This window comes from Polypterus senegalus, chromosome 1 (assembly GCF_016835505.1).
Source record: "Polypterus senegalus isolate Bchr_013 chromosome 1, ASM1683550v1, whole genome shotgun sequence".
Taxonomy (NCBI): Eukaryota; Metazoa; Chordata; class Cladistia; order Polypteriformes; family Polypteridae; genus Polypterus; species Polypterus senegalus.
The window spans coordinates 297,301,962-297,321,684 of record NC_053154.1 but is presented as its reverse complement, the minus strand read 5'-3'; the positions used below and the strand labels follow the sequence as shown (position 1 = coordinate 297,321,684).

At 37.9% G+C, this 19,723-nt stretch overlaps 1 protein-coding gene across 1 annotated transcript in view; it reads left to right on the top strand.

Annotated features, from left to right (window-relative positions):
* cfap43 (cilia and flagella associated protein 43) overlaps nt 1-19,723 on the top strand; it is a 76,866-nt gene that overhangs the window by 23,576 nt on the left and 33,567 nt on the right. The window contains exons 18-26 of the mRNA XM_039734477.1: nt 5,195-5,305; nt 5,448-5,525; nt 5,957-6,082; nt 6,703-6,807; nt 7,306-7,422; nt 10,279-10,482; nt 10,900-11,106; nt 14,078-14,167; nt 17,232-17,312. Of these exons, the coding sequence (XP_039590411.1) occupies nt 5,195-5,305; nt 5,448-5,525; nt 5,957-6,082; nt 6,703-6,807; nt 7,306-7,422; nt 10,279-10,482; nt 10,900-11,106; nt 14,078-14,167; nt 17,232-17,312 (1,119 nt within the window). The remainder of the gene's footprint in view (nt 1-5,194; nt 5,306-5,447; nt 5,526-5,956; nt 6,083-6,702; nt 6,808-7,305; nt 7,423-10,278; nt 10,483-10,899; nt 11,107-14,077; nt 14,168-17,231; nt 17,313-19,723) is intronic.

The following is a 19,723-nucleotide window of genomic DNA, read 5'->3' as shown; positions in this document are numbered from 1 at the left end:
ATTCACAGCGCATCACTTTCTCCACATTTTGTTATGTTACAGCCTTATTCCAAAATGGATTAAATTCATTTTTTTACTCAGAATTCTACACACAACACCCCATAATGACAACGTGAAAAAAGTTTACTTGAGGTTTTTGCAAATTTATTAAAGATAAAAAAAACTGAGAAATCACATGTACATACGTAAGTATTCACAGCCTTTGTCGATGCACCTTTGGCAGCAATTACAGCCTCAAGTCTTTTTAAATATGATGCCACAAGTTTGGCACACTTATCCTTGGCCAGTTTCGCCCATTCCTCTTTGCAGCACCTCTCAAGCTCCATCAGGCTGGATGGGAAGCGTCGGTGCACAGCCATTTTAAGATCTCCTCAGTGATGTTCAATCGGATTCAAGTCTGGTCCACTCAAGGACATTCAACAGAGTTGTCCTGAAGCCACTCCTTTGATATCTTGGCTGTGAGCTTAGGGTTGTTGTCCTGCTGAAAGATGAACCGTCGCCCCAGTCTGAGGTCAAGAGCGCTCTGGAGCAGGTTTTCATCCAGGATGTCTCTGTACATTGCTGCAGTCATCTTTCTCTTTATCCTGACTAGTCTCCCAGTTCCTGCCGCTGAAAAACATCAACACAGCATGATGCTGCCACCACCATGCTTCACTGAAGGGATGGTATTGGCCTGGTGATGAGCGGTGCCTGGTTTCCTTCAAATGTGACGCCTGGCATTCACACCAAAGAGTTCAATCTTTGTCTCATCAGACCAGAGAATTTTGTTTCTCATGGTCTGAGAGTCCTTCAGGTGCCTTTTGGCAAACTCCAGGCGGGCTGCCATGTGCCTTTTACTAAGGAGTGGCTTCCGTCTGGCCACTCTACCATATAGGCCTGATTGGTGGATTGCTGCAGAGATGGTTGTCCTTCTGGAAGGTTCTCCTCTCTCCACAGAGGACCTCTGGAGCTCTGACAGAGTGACCATCGGGTTCTTGGTCACCTCCCTGACTAAGGCCCTTCTCCACCGATCGCTCAGTTTAGATGGCCGGCCAGCTCTAGGAAGAGTCCTGGTGGTTTCGAACTTCTTCCACTTACGGATGATGAAGGCCACTGTGCTCATTGGGACCTTCAAAGCAGCAGAAATTTTTCTGTAACCTTTTTCATTTTTCATTTCGAAATTCTACGCGTGAGGGTCATAATGGTCGACAACGTCTGCCATGTTGAACTGTCTTATTTATGGCCCCATCTTCACGAAATTTGGTAGGCGGCTTCCCTGCGCTAACCGAAACCAATGTACGTACTTATTTCGGTGTTACGATGACACTGTCGGCCGCCATATTGAACTTTTCAACGGTCTTTGTTACTTATGGGCCCATCAACTGAATCCTACTTACGTACATATATACGTCCATAGCCTGCAGCTCGGTCACGGTGTGAGGCGGCGTTGGGTCCCCCATCCCAATGCCTCCCACATTGTTGGCTGCCTGCCTATATAAGGCCATCTGTGTCGCTCCGGTCTCTACATTCCCTTCCTTGCTTCGCCACGGGATTCACGTCTCCCTGCTGATAACTACAGCCTTTTTATTTAATCCACGGCTTCTCCACTGTTTTATTGTTCATTTAATACAATTATAGTTATTATGTAGGTATTTTAGATTTACTTTACATTGTTCAGGTACCCATTTCCTTTATCATTCCAACCGTACCCCCATTAACATGTCTATCGAGGTGATCACCATCGATTCAAGAACTGTCACTTACCGAGTGGTTTCCATGCCCAGAGATGGCACCTACGTTTTACATTCTCTTTGTTACATATTGCACGGCCATATCAGGCTCACTCTTGATATCCGGAGGAACATTGTGTCTTATGTATTAAATGACTGGGACAGGTTCAAGGTTTGAACTGATGACGGTACAGGAGATAATTATACTACACAGGAGCACTAGAAGAGTAAAATGCTTAAGCCCTTCACCTATGGTTCTGCATGTGAGTTGATGGCTGCCACTGAATTGTTCGGTTGTCGCTTTCAAGTGTACCGAAATGGCCAAATATTTTACACCTTCCGACAACCGCCAATGCCTCTTAAACATCTTAGATTGACAGGTGACAATTTCAGTAGTGGACACTTTGATGTTTATGAATGTTTAAACTCTCAAAAGCTGGATGTAAAGTTATCGATGAAAACGGTTGTATACTTACAATGCTTGACAGATGCCGAATGTCACTTCAACACAAGTCCTACAAATACTGTCGTAATTGAAACAAACCATAAAACTCAAACCGATTATGACAGCAGCAATCCATGCTGTGAGATTTGAGACAAGATTACTGTTCACATGGCCAACTGTACGTTGCATGCTCAAGAGTAAGCTCAGCGCACAGCTTGGTCATATTACAACCGGAGGGCCGAACTCACAATGTGGTATACAAAGAGATCCTTAACAAATAATTATTGGTTTATTTTCCCTCAGTTTAAAAAGGTTTAATTTAATAAATATTTTAAGGCAGTACTTTTGCTAGTGAAATAATAAAACCAATAAATAAAATCAACCCACTTATTTTCCTGTACAAGCCTGTTCTGCCGACCTCAGAAAAAGATTTTCTTCATTTGAACAGTATCCATAGAAAAAGGTCATATAACAAACATCATACTGCATTTGCATTTTGTAGTCAATTATATAATTTAAATAAGTATAAATGCAGAGTTTGTGTATGGAAAATGGAATCACAACACTACGGTTATCACTACCTCAAATACCTACAGGTACAAAAGATGAAAACATCACTAGAGAGGAAACTATCTTATTTAAACCTCAGACATTTAGTTTGGTTTGCTCTTTGTTGTTGAAGTGTGTGTTATCAATATGCCAAGATTAAAAGAGTTTCCTGAGGCCTTCAGAAAGTAGGTTGTAGACATTTATGAGTCTGTGAAGGGATTTAGAAAGATATTCAAACAACTGGTTTGTGTGTGGTAAGTTCAGATCAGAATCACATTTTTTTCGACCAGGTATGCAATCATGCAATATGTATTGATGACTCCTAAAGTATAGTTACCTGACAAACACACACAATTGATAAATACACACTTGAGGTGCAAAAAAGGCTTACAATGTAAAAATATGCATAGAAAGCACAAGACAGATAGATAGATAGATAGATAGATAGATAGATAGATAGATAGATAGATAGATAGAATTCATTTGAATGAATGTTCATATTTAATGAAAGAATGTTCATATTTAGAAACGATAGACAGATATTTTTATTTTTGAAAACAACCTTTATTGATGTAAATGTAAAAAAAGTGTTTAATATCACCCAACAGGGAAAAAATCTATACTACAGAAAAAATAAAAATAATCTTTTTCATTGTACCAAATGAAGAAACATTTCCAAGAAAATCATGTCCTAAAAACACTCTAATTAAGTACAAGTCAGAAAATATATATATAAAACATCAGGTGTAACTCATCGCCTTCACATTCACATAATACACTATTTGCACACCAAACATACCTAAACTTTGCTACATTCTTTGTACATTTGTAAAAATTCTAATCCACTAAGATTCTGCTTTTGCAGAACCTAACTGTATCCTGAAGCCCAGACCCACTAAACTTATTTTTGTGGGTTTTCCATATTGTCAGGTTAGCTTGACCTATAATGAAGTTCACAAGGTTCACATTGTTGTTCCCTGTTGTTTTTGTTACCTTCCACTCAAACAAGAAGCCCACCTCGTTATATTCAATGCCTAATCTTATAATTAGATTTTTGATCAGAGCAAAAAGAGAATGAAGCCTCATACAAACTATAAAGCAATGAAACACAGTCTCCCTTGCACCACAAATGGGACAATTATCAGCAACCCCAGGACTAATTATTGCTAAAAAGGAATTCACCGCTAAAATACCATGCAACAACCTCCACTGCAGATCCCCCACCCAGTGAGCCAATGGTGGCCTGTACAGTGACATCTGGGCCAGCTTTGCTTCCTCCAGAACAGTAAGTTTGTCTCTCCATGGTATGTCTGGAACTGTCTTCAGTTAAGTCTGATGGTTGACTGTACAGCTGGTTTCCCATCAAAAACTGCAGATGCAAGTGCAATAGGTTACTTATGGACAGTAAGCCATTTTTTTATTATCTGTCCACTCACCTATTGGGGACACCACAAGTGTAGGAAAAACATAAGTCACTGGAAGGGCAAATCTTTAGATGGATGGATGGATAGAGGATACTATAGGAGAAATGTTATTAGGTCTGAAGGAAAGCTAAATATAATCAGAGTACAAGTGAAAATTAAAATGATGTTTTATAATAATTGTCTCAGTCAAAGCAAATAAAGTGGAAACAGTAAAGGTTTCAGCACTGAGCACTGCATGGAGCCATATTAATCTTTTCAATGCAATACTGGAGTGTTGTCAGCACATTTCTGTAGATCCCGGTTTGATAATTCAACTTCATTTTCACACTTGTTTAACAGAATTGAGTGGTCAATGGTGTTGAGGTCTACTCTTAAATGAAAATTTAGAACTATTGTAGACTTTCCATATGACGATATTAAATAAATAAAGAAGATTAAATGTGAAATATCCCCTCTTAAGCTTATTTGGGTCTAGTTATGATTTTTCAGCCACTAACTGACAATTTTAGGGTATTTGGAGCTGTGCCAGTCCGTAACAGTCTGTTAAGAATGGGTGCTACCAGAACAGTGGCTTGACTTTTTCAGTAGCTGGCACTGAGTGTAAGAGACAGGTAGTAGGTTTCATTTTGAAAATGAACGTTATGACTTTCAATTCTGTTATCAAGCTAAAATTCCAAAGGCAGTGTGCACAAACAAAGATGCAGATTTTCATACTGTGATATTTAGTTTGTGAGATAATTGTGAAATCTAGCATCCAGTTATCATTAAATATGTAATAAAATCTGTACTGGTAATGTTGGTAAGGATTTTGCACATTTGTTCAGAATTGCCATTTTTCAAGCAGTACTTATGGAAGTATTTCTGTTTTTATTCATTAATCTGGAATAGTAAAGGGTACATAAAAAAGATTTTAGAATAATGTAGATACTTTTCACTTCTTTAAGGAGCAAAATATTTTTATAATCTACCAACACACTTTTTGTTGCCTTAGTGAATTAAAAAGTTAGTTTTCAAAAGATATACTGTATGCTTAATGCAATTTAGTGGATTTTCTGTTTTACATACAGCAAGAAGAAGATAAAGTGAGTGTGGAACTGTTTGAAAAAGATGATAGTTACACTAGCCCAACTCTGGGCAGAACAGAAGATGCCACATGGCTTAGTCAGAAAGAAGACGAGGTAGGTGTCATATTTTCTTATATGAGGTTATTTTTCAAATGTGGATTTGTCCCTGTCTGCAGTCAGGACCCATGCTTTCTTTCTCATTTCCATGAATATGGATAAGTGTGTTATGGTTATGTTTTCATCCTGCATATTTCAGGTCATGAAGAAGGAAAGCTTACAATTTAAGGATGCAAAGAAAAATCTTAGAAAAGGTATTAAGCAGCTTCGTAAAACAGTAAGTATCATGAATTATTTTAGAGGAATCTCCTCTATCACATCATCCAGCCTCACGTACTGATTGAGAAATTGAACAGTGTGAGTGTTAACTAGATTTATTACGTTATAGATGAGGGACTTTCTTTTAAATCATTCACAGATAATCAAAGCACACGACATTTTGAAAAGTCATTCTGTCAAATACAGGGTCTCGTCAAGTGTGTGGCCTGTATTCACTACCATTTACACTGTACACAAGTGACCTGAGACAGAACAATGACCACTGTTCGTTATCAAGTATGCTGATGACACCATGGAGTGGGTGAAAACCATTGTTTAAATCAAGTGGACAGTTTAATAAATGTGTGATATAACAACCATCTTACTTAGAATGTCAAAAAGACTAAACTGAACTTCTCTAAAAGAGCTGCTTGTGTGATGCCATTGCAGATCCAGCAGATGATGCATGAGAATGAGAATCTGCCTGAATTAGAGAGACTGGATCAACAAGAATTTAACCTGGATGTGGAAGAGCAAGAAAGGCTTCAAGCAGAAGGGGAAAGCGAAGTGTCGAGGGTAAAGGGCAAAATTTGCCATCACAATTTTCTCTTTTATTATTTTTATGTTAATTATTTCATATTGCTGAACTAATGCCTTTAAATTTCAATAAACATTGAGTTAGATTTCACATTTGAATCATCTACTTGATTCCTCTTATTATTAATGATAATTAATTGCTATGATTGTATACTGTATTATCATTGTGACACAAGTGCCTGTTGTCCATGTACTGTCATCCAATTTAATATTGTTCTTTAAAAGTAGAATCCATTTTGAGGTATTTAGGATAAACTATGCAACATAACACTCTTGACACATTTTAAATCAAAATGCTGGTAGACTATGAAACCCTCAAAGAATTCATTGCTGTGGTTTGACTGTCAGGATATGTAGGGAGACACAGAATGTACTGCATGAAGTGGATAGTGGGGGAGATATTATGAACAATGTGAAAATAGCATATGGGCCAAGTTGGAGTGGTATGTGGTGTTCTCTGTTTAAAGATTTAGATTACTTGCAAAGAATAAAAGTTAATTATTACTTCAACCTGAATATTATAATGAGCACTATATAAATACAATGTGTTATTATTATTATTATTATAATATTATCAAAACTTTCTATTTGTACTGAAGATACGCAATGAAATTGAGATGGATAATCTAGCTATGAACTACCTGCGTGATGCCATCAAACAGGAATACTGGGACTCTATGAAAGTCAAAGGACGAGGCATTAAGGTAAAACCAATAGAAATTAATAGTTTGAAAACATCTCTCACCAGTTTAAACTGGAACAGTAGTAGTGGTAAGCACCGATGCCTCACAATTCCTGCCTTGATCACTGTCTGTGCAGAGTCTGCAGGTTCTCCATTTTGTCCAGATGGTTTTCATTTGGATGCTTCAGTTTCCTTCCACAAGTAAAACATGAGATGATTTCATTAAATGCCAAATGTAATTTAGTCAATGTGCATTACAGTTTGTGTTTTTTCCAGAGTTGTTTGGAATTTGGTATTCTCCTGTAGCTAAAACAGCAGTCTATTAATGTTCTGCCCTTTCTTATAATATATTATGAAATGTAACATTCAAAAGAACAGAAAAGGCCAGTGTTATTAAACCATAGGATTTGACAGAGAGCTACTCCTGGAAAGAACTGGAGAAAATGACTGTGTTGAGCTTACAGTTGGACAAAACACTTATGATGATGATGATGATTTTGGTTTGTGAAATTCTTTTTAGGCGTTCCACGTTGATAATGTTGTGAAAAACTTTCCAATGAAACAGCGTTCAGCGGCATCACTTAAGGAGCTTGAAAAAGCACGTGACCAGAGAGCGAATGAAATTGCCGACTTACAAGTAATTTTTTATTATCTTGTTATATGACTGTAATTATTAGTCTTATTTTTTGTTTATTTAACAGACATTTTCATCCAAGGAGTCTTAAAAATGTAATTATGGTATTTAGAATTGGGGTGATTAGAAAGTATAAACTTGACAAGAAAATGAGAACCAACTTTACAGCAGAGCAGAAGAAGTGTAGTAGTACAGTTATACTATAGTTTGATGAAAAGCTAGAACAACACAACCAAAGATTCAGATATCAGGGAGAACAGCAGAGGATAAGGTAGATCCTAAGGTATCCCAAGGTTTGATGAAAGTTTGGGTGGTAATGACAAGATCATTCAATAGCTTGGGAGAAAAACATGAGGGATGCCATCCAGACATCTGGTGAGAGGTGGGCAGTCAGCAGACTGGGTAAAGCAAAACATAGACCTCTTGTAGAGACACATGGAAAGACGAGAAGTTTGAGGTATTGAGGAGCAGAGCCATGCAGAGTCATTAACGAACAATATTTGTTTCCTTAAGTATGAGCACTGGATTGTTCTGATGTAGTGGAGCATTGGTGATGTGTAACAGACCTGGCATCCTGAATTCAAATTCTGTGCCTGGTCTTTGGAAGTTTTCAATTTACAGGTTTTCTCTATTTCTGTGTTACTTCTCCTATGGATATTTCATTTTTCTTCTCACGCCTCCAAAGAGGTGCAGATTATGTTAACTTGCAACTCTAAAATGGCTCCATGTGGGTGTGTGTATGAGTGGACCATGTAATTTACTGGTGACCAGCTCAGAATTGGTTTCTACCTTACATCCAGTGCTGCCAGGATAGCTTAGGCCTTACAGCAGGGATGCCCAATACGTCAATCACGATCGACTGGTAGATCAGAAAGGTAGTGCAAGTAGATTGCGTTGCATTCAAAAAATTTCATATATCCTCCCTATGGCATTTGCCACTTGATTGACATACAGGGCGGCCAGTCTCTGATCTCTTTTCTTCTAACACACTGGTCATCCCGCAGGCACGATCAAACACGCGAGCTACTGCAAAAATCCGGCTATCTAAGTAATCTAGTTAGCCTTCCAATTTATATCGACTAAAGAAGGGATTAAAAAAAAATAGTTGTTTATGGGCTGGATGTGGAATTGGAAGAGGATTTTTTTCTCTCACAATGTCACAATCGACATGCGTTTGTCTGATCTGTCAATCTATCATTGCAATTCCAAAGAAGGAAAATGTGGAAAGGCACTTTCGAACTGTTCATAAAAGCGATCTGAGAAAGAGAAAGGAGAGGGAACTAAAATCACAGTTAATCCGACAGCCGTCATTTTTCACTTGGCTGAATTCAAAAGCAAAGGCAGACACACCGAAGTTCCAGGTGAGTCACTCGATCATTAAGCATAAGAAGTCCTTCCAAGACGAAGAGATGATGATGCCTTTGTTGAGGCAGATGGCTAGGGAGAAATTCCTGCTGAGATTTTAAGAACCCTGGCCGGAGAAAAAGGAGTTTCTCCTTGTCATTAAACATGCAGAATACAAGCAACTTAATAAAGATCAATGGCCGCTAGACTTGGCATTTTTTTCTGATCTGACCAACATGTTGAATGAGCTTAATTTACAGCTGCAAGGAAAAGAGAAAACCATGGTCAATATGATTAGCTCAGTTAATGCTTTCAAACGAAACATGCAACATCTCTCCTCAAAGCATCAGCGCCTTGATTTGGGGAACATCCAAAACCTCGCATCAGAGCTGGAGACGCAAGTGAAGGCGTGTGCGCAACTTGACAGCATACGCTATACAGAGCAGATTGAAAATTGTCTGTCAGACTTTATCTAATGGAAAAAAAGTAACGATTCGAGTGTTGCCCAATGTAGCAGAGTAAGGGTAGCGTTTCTTCTTCACAAATGTACTCAAGTAAAAGTAAAATGTATGGTGCAGTAAAACTACTCTTAGAAGTACAATTTTTTTAAAAAGTTACCAAGTAAATGTAACGGAGTAAATGTAAGTCGTTACTACCTACCTCTGATACTCAGTATATATATATATACATATTTATATATATATATATATATATATATATATATATATGGTTAATAATGGTTTATGTACTGCGGAAGTACTTTAAGATGCAATAATATAGATATGACATGAAGTAGATAATGTCAAATACAGTGGAACCTTGGGTCAAGAACGTCTCGAACCACGTATAAATCGGGTTACAACCAAAAAGTTCTCCAAACTTTTGTATCTGTTCACGACCACACACTCGGGTGACGAACAAGCCAGTTTCCCTTCTGGTTCGTACGCGCCGATGATTTCATGTGTTCAGTCTCTCCCTGTGCATTCCCTGTGCAGCAAGAGAGAGAGAGAGAGCGAGTGCGAGAAGGCAGTTAAAGAATGCACCGGGCTTGTTTTCAAAGAGACTGCAAGGTTAGTTTTCTCTGTTCAAGGTTTTCTCAGTGTTATTCAATGTTTTTACATTTAGTTCTATATTTTGTGCATAAAAATCTTTAAAAAAAATATATATTTACATACAGCTCGTACGGTCCAGAACGGATTAATTGTATTTCCATACAATCCTATGGGGGAAATTATTTCGTATCACGACCAAATCGGGTTGCGACCAGAGTTTTGGAACGAATTATGGTCGTGACCTGAGGTTCCACTGTATACAGAATCACAATAGTGCATAAAAAAATGACACAGTTCCACAATGCATCCACATTACATTATGTGCAACTTGAATATAGTAAAGATATAACACAAAAACACATATTCTGACATAACATGCTAAAGAAAATTGATATAAAATGGGAAACAGAATTGAGCATTATTATTTTCTTTTAGACATTTGGTGCTCTTGAAACTCTTTTAGGTCCGCAAGGCCAACACTGAGAGAAAACCAAAGATAACATTAGATAAAGATGATGACGAGAATGAAGATGAGGGAAAGGAGACTGAGAGTTCATCTCTAACAGGCAGCCTGAGCAACGAATATGGCATCTCAGACCCGGATTTGTACAGCCAGTTTGTCCTCAACACAAAAGAGCAGAAAATCAATCAGGTTATTCTGTTGAAGGTAAGGAGTTGGATATAATGTCTGCATTCTGCAGAGTATGAGAGATGTAAATGCTCATGCTTAAAGTGGTTTAACACACTTGTTAGTATTGGCTGTTTCTTGGCTAAGATGATGATGAGTATTATTTTTATACTTATTTAATAAGTATATTTTTGGCTTCTTTCTCTCTAAATCCAATCCCTGTGTTCATTTCTTCAGAACCTGTAATTTTTCCATTTCTCTTCTATTTGTTTAACAATATTTTTCCTCCATTGATATTTCATATAACTTTTTATTTTTGAGATGCCATTTGTCTTATATGCTAAAAGACATTTTGTTCAGCTTAAGAGATTGGGATATAAAATGAAACATTCCTTTACAATGTTTTATGCTGGTTTAATATCTAGGAATTGTTTAAATAAACTTTATGTTCCTTAGGATGTCATTTATCGTATCAAAGAATCATTCAACAAGGAATTTGATGCGGTTTATAAACAAAAGGAACAGGAAATAAACCGAGTATTGGACAAAAACCAGCGAATACTGGAGATTATGGCCGATCTAGATATACAGGACACTTTATGGGAACCGCAACTTAGTGAATATGAAAAACCAGAAAGGGTATTCATCGTAGAAGATTCAGAGGTAACAGTCAGTAATTTTTTGGGCTCTTATCAATGTATTTTTCTTTTAGTAAAGATTAGTAAAGCACTTGGTCGCTACTGCTTCCTCACAAATTCAGAGTCCAGGGACATTACCTATGTGGGATTTTGATCTTTCACCCCATGCCTGTCTGGGTTTTTGATACCACAGCCCTAGAGAGGTGCAGTTTAGATTAACTGGCAATTCCCAATTGGTCTTTTGTGACTGTGTGTGTTAATCAGCCTGTTGAACTGACAGTTTATGTGTAGTTTATTTGTTCCTGTCACGTGCAGGTCCCATGAGATCTGACACTGGAATGAATGTACTGTGGAGTATTTTAAAAATTAATCAAAATATGCATAATACACTGTATTTGTGTGTTGTATCCATTCATACATGTCCTTCAGTTTTTATGTTTATGTATGAGTCTATGTATACCCAGAATATCACTAGTAACAACAGCCCTCCATAATCTAAAGTAATGAAATTAGCAATAAAAATACCAACAAGGATGAAGAAAGGGAGTGAAACATGCCCAAAAGTGACCCTTTGACCCTACAATCCTGTAGATTTCGTCTTCCATTCAACAAATAGGATTCTCTATAAACTTTTCAGGCATCTGCATTTTGTTACATGTCAAGATAATTTTAGCAAATTTTTAAAAGCAACATTTTCTCATTATCCATTTACAGCAAGTTGGATTTCATTAATGTTTTATTTATTTATTTTGCTTAATTCATTACCATTTCGGTTCTGCAACATATTGCCATTTTAGGATTTTGTTGCTAGCACAGAATGTGCTCTGTTACTGGGGACACGTTTCTCAGAAGTCCCACATCTGATGTCACTAATGCAATGCTTTGAGTAGCTTGGCTCACATGTCCCAAGTATCCAAAACTGCAGAACACTCTCAAAAGACTCTTTGCTAAAACAAGTCAAGTCAAGTCAAGTCGGGGAGCATGCACTGGTACAGTGCGTTGCCGCACCCACTACACGATGAAACAACTCGGGATCCCAGTTGGCAACCCCCCAGGCAGACATGCAGTCCAGTCCCACCCTCCAGAAATGACCCTCTATCTGCCACAGCCAGGTGTTACATGCGTGACCCCTTGCTCTTGTCCAGCCACTTGGGTGCCCAACAATGAGGATCTTACGAGCCAGATCACACTTGGGTAATCACACCGCATGGCTGTAGTGCTGTAACTGATGCTCCCTCACAATGCAGGTAATGTGCCTCATTCGGGACTCCATGAGCAACTGCTCATTCGATACAAAGTCAAACCAGTGGTACCCAAGGATACTCCAAAGAGACACAGTACCAAAGGAGTCCAGTCTTCATCTCAGGTCACTGGATAGCACCCATGTCTCGCAACCATATAGCAAGACAGGAAGCACCAGGACTCTAAAGACTTGGACCTTCGTCCTTTTGCATAGATATCGGGAGCACCACACAACTCTTTCCAGTGACCTCATGACACCCCCATGCTCTCCCAATCCGTCTACTGGCTTCATAAGAAGAGTCACCAGAGACATGAAAGTCACTGCCAAGGTAAGTAAACCTCTCAATGAGGTTCACACTCTCCGCAGACAGACACACTGCTGATGGCCGTGCCCAAGAGGTCATTAAATGCTTGGATCTTGGTTTTTATCAGGACACTCGGAAAGCCCAGACACTCAGACTCCCTGCTGAGTCTCTCGAGCGCTAAAACAAAATAAATGAATTATCTTTGTCTGAGTCTCATAGCTTTTTGACTTTCACTCTTGACTTTTTTTTTTGGTAATGATACAGTATGTCGTTTAGTGATTTGGTCTTGGCATCTAAAGTGTCATTTTTCCCAGCAATGAATGTGGTGTGATATAAGGCACAACACACTCCATGGTATTTAAAGCATTAAGATCCTTCATATTAAGTGTTAGACTTTAGTAAGTCAGCCTCAAGTATTCCAGCTGGCTCTTTCCATGTCCTTCATAGTTCTTTCTGAGCTTGGTGTGCAGTCAAGTGCCATCTTGTCCTAAATCTACCTATATTGATCTGCAGAGATCTCATTCTATTTTCCAGTTTGTGTTTCTCTTAGATTTGGGTCCTTTTGAGCCTCTCCTTTTGTTATGTGCTACATTTGTGAATCCTTATGCCACAAGAATCACATCTAAGGGACCCACCACTATATATAAGATACGCTTATATTATTGCTTTGACTGTTTATTACACTAAGATGACAAATCTCAGGATTTACCTGTTATACTAGAAACACTTGTTTTGGACTGTGTCATGCTCTAAAATCCCTTGAACAATTAATGGTTCACAGAATCCAAGGAATTAATTTAAAATGTATTTTTTGCTTCCGGTCAAATTAGAAGAAAAACAAAATTGTCTTTGTCATAAATGAGGAAGACAAATGCCTTAAACTCTTTTACTTGGTCAATGAAAAGTAAAGTACTCCTAAATCCAAATTAGTTTAAATATTTTGAGAAAAAAAATAAGTTGGAGTCAGTGTGTTGCTCTTCACTGTGGCGCCCAAGGGAATGCAAAACACCAGAACAATCTTATCAGAAAGGCCAGCTCCATCACAGGACAGGCCTTGCAAACTTGTGGAAAAGAGGATGGTGGCAAAATTAGATACTTTAATGAATAATTCTGCCTATTACCTCTAGGGGGCGCTTTAATGGGGTACTTTTAACCACAGGCTCATTCCCCACGCATGATAAGAAGCACCTCAGGGGATCTTTTCTGCCTGCTGCCATTTTGCAATTCAATGCTTCCTCCCAACACCCCGATCTTCATTCCATACAGAAGCTATAGTAAGATTGTACAGACTCAATCCACTACAGTTATTTTAGTATGATATTTATTATATTATACTACATGTTTTCATTCTATTGTCTTGTATTGAAATTTGAGTTAGTATCTGTGTATCGTGCTTTTCCTGCAGTATGGTTTCTTTACATTTAATTTTTTTTTTTTCCTTAAATAAAGGTTAAGGTTGAAAAATTCCTCACTCCAGAACAGAAGCTGAAAGAGGAAGAGAAAGCTAAGCTAGAAGAGCAAAGAAGACTCTTAGATAAGGTAAACAAAATGGAAAGCAACTCCATTGCACAATTGAAATAATTTACTATCAACAATTTAATTTATTCACAAAAATGGAAAGGTGGTGCAGTATTAGTGCTGCTGCCTCACAACTTCAAAGATCACCACTTGATTCCTGGCTGGGTCACTGTTTATAACTACTTGGGCTTTATGGGGATTTCCTTTCTCACTGTTTATGTATTTATTGATTGATTGATTGATTGGCTGTATTATCCATCCTGTGGCTCCATATTCTTGTTTTTTTTTATGTTCCTGCTACTGTATACATTTGAATTTCCCCATTGAATTAATTAAGTTTATCTAACTCAATCTAATCTAAATTGATCTTGAATATAGTCAGGTCCATTAAGTATTTGAACAGCGATACAATTTTCATAATTTTGGCTCTGTGTCCCACCACAATGGATTTGAAATGAAGCAATCAGGAATATTATTGAAGTATAGACTTTCAGCTTTAATTTAAAGGGTTTTCCAAAAATATGAGCTGTTTAAAAAAAATTTGTATACATGTGCCTTCCATTTTCAGGGGCTCAAAAATATTTGGACAAACTGACATAATCATGAATGTAACAATCATTTTCAATAGTTTGTTTACAGTAAATGACTGTCTGAATTCTGGAACCAATGGCCCACTCCAAGTACTGAGTTTCCATTCTAGGCCTTTACTGCAGCTGTCTTCAGGTGCTGCTTGTTCATTGGACTTCCTGCCATCAGTTTTGTCTTCAGTAAGTGAAATGTGTGGCCAACTGGGTTGAGGGCAGTTGATTGAATTGGTCATTGAAGAACATTGAAACACATTTGGCTTGCTTCTGCAGTAGGTTTTGGCTCACTGTCCATGTGAACTGTGAAGTGTCATCTTTTCAGTTTCGTGGGATTTAGCAGAATCTGAGCAGTTAGTATAGACACCCTGTACACTTCAGAATTCCTCGTGCTACTTGTGCCAGCAGTCATATCTATACTAATAAAAGACAGAGCCCTCACTGACTGACTGACTCACTCACTCATCACTAATTCTCCAACTTCCCGTGTAGGTAGAATGCTGAAATTTGGCAGGCTCATTCCTTACAGCTTACTTACAGAAGTTAAGCAGGTTTCATTTCGAAATTATACGCGTAACAGTCATAACTGGAACCTACTTACGTACATATATACGGCCATAGCCTGCAGCTCGGTCGCCGTGTGAGGCGGAATTGCGTCCCACATCATCACGCCTCCCACGTAATTGAGTGCCTGCCCATATAAGGCCGTCTGTCAGCAGCAATCCAATAGACACGCTGCCACTAAATATTCGCGGTTGAAGGACTGTGCTTATGCAAACGAAGATGAGATGGTCAGGAATAGAATAGTGTTTGGCACAAACTCAGCAAAAGTGCGAGAGAAACTTTTAAGTGCCGGGTCTGAGCTAATATTAAATGAAGCCGTGGACATCACAAGATCGCACAAGATAGCACAAGCAAAGCTGAGATTCTTCGATGCATGTATTCCGAGCGGCTCACGTGAACTGACTGTGAACGCAGTACGCAGACAACAAGCAAGAGCTCCAAAGCATTACACAATTGAGACGGCAGCAATAGAATATGAAGCGACTGACGCATACACGCATATTCATAAGTTCACCTACTGTGGAAACAAACCACACGGTGGAAAAAGTCAATGTCCAGCTAAAGGAAGACAGTGTAAAAAATGTGGTAAATTGCACCACTTCGCTAAAGTTTGCAGGACTGGGAAAGGTAAACCCGTGCATGCAGTGTGTGATGTCTCAGATAAAGAGGAAGACGAGCTGTTTATTGATGCAGTGTAAGAAAGGAACAACCCTCTGAATCTGAACAAGACTTTGAGGACATATCAATAGGAAAGCAAGATGTGTAAAGCTTAAGTTTAAATTACGTTCATAGACACGCTGCCGCTAAATTTTCGCAGGCAAATCCACAACTTAATACCGGGAGTGCCTGATAAACATCTTAGATTCACGAGTACCGATTTGGGTAGTGAAAACTTCGATGAATGAAACCTGTTATCTTTACAACGGTTGACAACGAAGATGAGATGGTCAGGGATATTATGTTGTTTTTAAAATGTTTCTTTTTCTTTTTCATAATTAACACACTACTTCTCCGCTGCGAAGCGCGGGTATTCTGCTAGTCATCAATAAACACCAGTGACCAACTCCCATTAGCAATCATACATGCCCATGCCCCAATGTTTCACAGATGATGCGATATGCTACAGATCATGAGCCATTTCTTATCTTCTCCATCTTTTTGGTATATATTGATCTTAATTTCATTTGTCCAAAGAAAACTGTTTCAAAACTGGACTGTTTTTTTATAAACATTTTCTGGCAGTCTAATCTGTCCTTCCTATACTTGACAGCATCCAAATGCAAATTCCACCTTTGGAATCAGACCTTCTACCTGCTTAATAGTTAATGAAATAATAAGGGAACTGCTCCTACCTGGCATTGGAACAGCTTGTCAGTCAATTGTCCAAATACTTTTGAGCCCCTTAAAATAAGGGGTCTGTGTATAAAAATGTCTGTCATTCCTAAATGGCTCATACTATATTTCTGTTAAACTCTTTGAATTGATGCTGAAAGCCTTCATTGTGGTGGTGTATATAAAAATTGTCTCACTGTCCAAATGCTTAAAGGACCTAACTGTAAGTGAGTGCACTCTTATCCATGGCCGAGTCCATTGTTGCCCGAGACTCTTTGCCACAGAGGAATGAAACATGAATGAATGGTGTAATGAGTGAACGAATATATAGGATACTTAAATTATGAACAATGCATAATACAAGTGACTGACTAAATAACAGTATTATGTTTTTGCAAATAGCTTTTTAATAATATATCCAGCCTTAGTCAACATTCACCTCTGTGTCAATTAAAAAAAAAAACAAGCTGGGATATTTTAGGGTTCCATGTTTTTTTTCTTGCTTACGTTTGCTTAAGAATGCTATTAGCTATGAGCTGGTTTTAGATTCATTCATAGCGTTATATTTAACCTTCATACACTCACCAGTTTGCTCTCATTTGCTACAGGGTGACCAGGCCAGAGAAAGAGCTCTAGATGACATGATGGATGGCATGCTGGAAGTGAAGACTGAAGACGTATTAAAAATTGTAAGATGCTTGAGTACCAGAGTACTCCTTCAAACACGACTCCTAAGTAACATCTGTTTTCTTTGCCTGGCTGTTTTGATTTTGTTTATTTTTGCTGTTTTTGTAAATTGCATCAGTGACATCACCACCTATGACAGTTTGTGTTTTTGCTCTGATGGCACCATATGTCTTCCGGGGTTGTGGCATACTTGCATGCATGTTTTTTTTTTTTGTTCTTCATTTTGCCTTATATAATTTCTTACATTAGGAATTTGTTAGTTTTCACATACCCCTTGGGGTCAGAGCACAGGGTCAGCCATTGTACAGCCCCCCTGGAGCAATTACAGGTTAAGGGCCTTGCTCAGTAGGATCTCTTTTGGCAGTGACGGGGATTCAAACCGGCAACCTTCAGGATACCCATGTGATGTCATGTTTGGGCATAGTCATGTGGTCATGACGGCCATATTTAAAAGAGTGAGCTGTGTGCTCAGACAACATCCACTCTTTTGTTTTGTAAAGTAAAATACTCAGCATAAAGAATGGCAGCTTCTTGAGCAACTGCTTTTCTGGTTTTTCTTTTAGCTTTGATCATTTCTTTAGGACTCTTATCTCTTTTGTTTCTGGCTGCTTTTTAGAATTTAGTGTTAACTGGCTCAGCTTGTCTGACAACTCTTTTGGATGACCCCTGAAAACAAATCTTCTTGCATCTCAAAATAAATAAATCTGTTCACTGCCTGTTTGCACAAGCATAGTGCTGCCTTTTTATTGTATGTAAAGGTATAACTACATAGGTATGAACCTAACAATAGATTTATTTTCTTACCATACTTGAAAATTAAGTATTCTGAAAAACGGTCATCTTAATAGAAGGGTCCTAACAAGCCATATTCTCACACACCTTCCTGTGTACTAAAGATTTCTGTGCACTTTAGGCCCTAGGAGCCCCGTCATCTCCAACAGTACAAGGAGGCAGACGATAAGTCAAAAACAACTCACATTTTGCTAATTATGGGTAGACATGCAGGCATTAATATTAATATTAACACACCGACTGCTATTTCCTCTTTAGCAGCCTGTTGAAAATCAAGCTCCCTCGTGTTTAAACCAGTGGTTCCTGAACTTGAACTTGGGGTCGCCCTGTACCCATTGCTTTCTGTTTCAACCATTTTAAGGGGGGGGACAAACTGCAGCCTTTAACTCAAATTATGTGGCTCAGTGTATAATTGTCCTCACTTTAATACACATGAACTCTCTTTATGCAGTTTATTCATTTTAAGAATTTATCGTCTTGTTCTTCTCAATAGCTTCCATTAAAAATAACAATTAAATCAGTTATCATTGATGCAGATATGTTTCCTAAGCATTAGTGTTTATTTCTCTTCCTGTTCTCAGAATGCTTGTAATCATTACTAACAGACAATGTGAAGAAACCAAAAAGGAAAAATCCTAACATGAACTGCAGACAAGTTTATCAATTTATGAAAATAAAACACAAAAATATTGGGTACATTTAGCTATGTTGGTGGGGAATTCTAGATTTGAACACAATAACATTGTGAATTACTTGTGTAGTCTAATTACAGACAGAAAGTAGTCCTTGATGAAAAAATGTATTGGAGTGAGTGTGGAAAATACCTGAATAAACTAAATAAAACCTTGATAACCCATACAGTACCTCAGTTTCTGAGTTTGCAAATCCAGAGCCACCTCTTGTATAATCACTCTCACATTTACACTCTCTTCCTGTTTTCTCTTTTTATCTGCATCTGCAACAGCTAAACATTGAGACCCTAACTTAAATATTAATAAACCATGTGGACATCAACTGAAGCCAATAATACATACATTTTCTTTGGTATTTATTGTCAGCTGTTTCTATTTGTATCATTTTCTTTAGGACCTGTGCATTTAAGCTGCTAGTCCCAGTTACGTTCATTGTGCTCAGTCTAATTTGTCTTATTCATCCATAGTATTCATCATTAAATCATTAGTTCAACGAAAAAGACAATGAGGCCTGAAAATTGTCAAAAAATAAAACCTATTTTAAACTATTGACAGTACTAGCAATTTGTCATTTAATATTTGACATAATTTGTCATATTTCTTGTTCAAGACTTTACAGATAAAATCAGCATAGGCATTTTCACTCATTTTTTTAAATAAATCGGTAGGTTCTGCAGGTGCTTCCTATTTCAGTCATATACTAAATGAAAATTGGGAAAATTATACATAATAAAAGTAAACAGCTACCGAAAGACTGTGTTTAAGACATGAAACTAGGATACAGGCAATACAGAGGTCTGTAAAGGTCAGGATACCAAGTGACTTCCATGAATTAAATATGTTACTGTCTAAGAATGGCTGGAATAACTGATTACCATTTGTGATTAGTGAAAAAGACAAGTTTCATTTTGCTTATAGTTTCTTGAAAT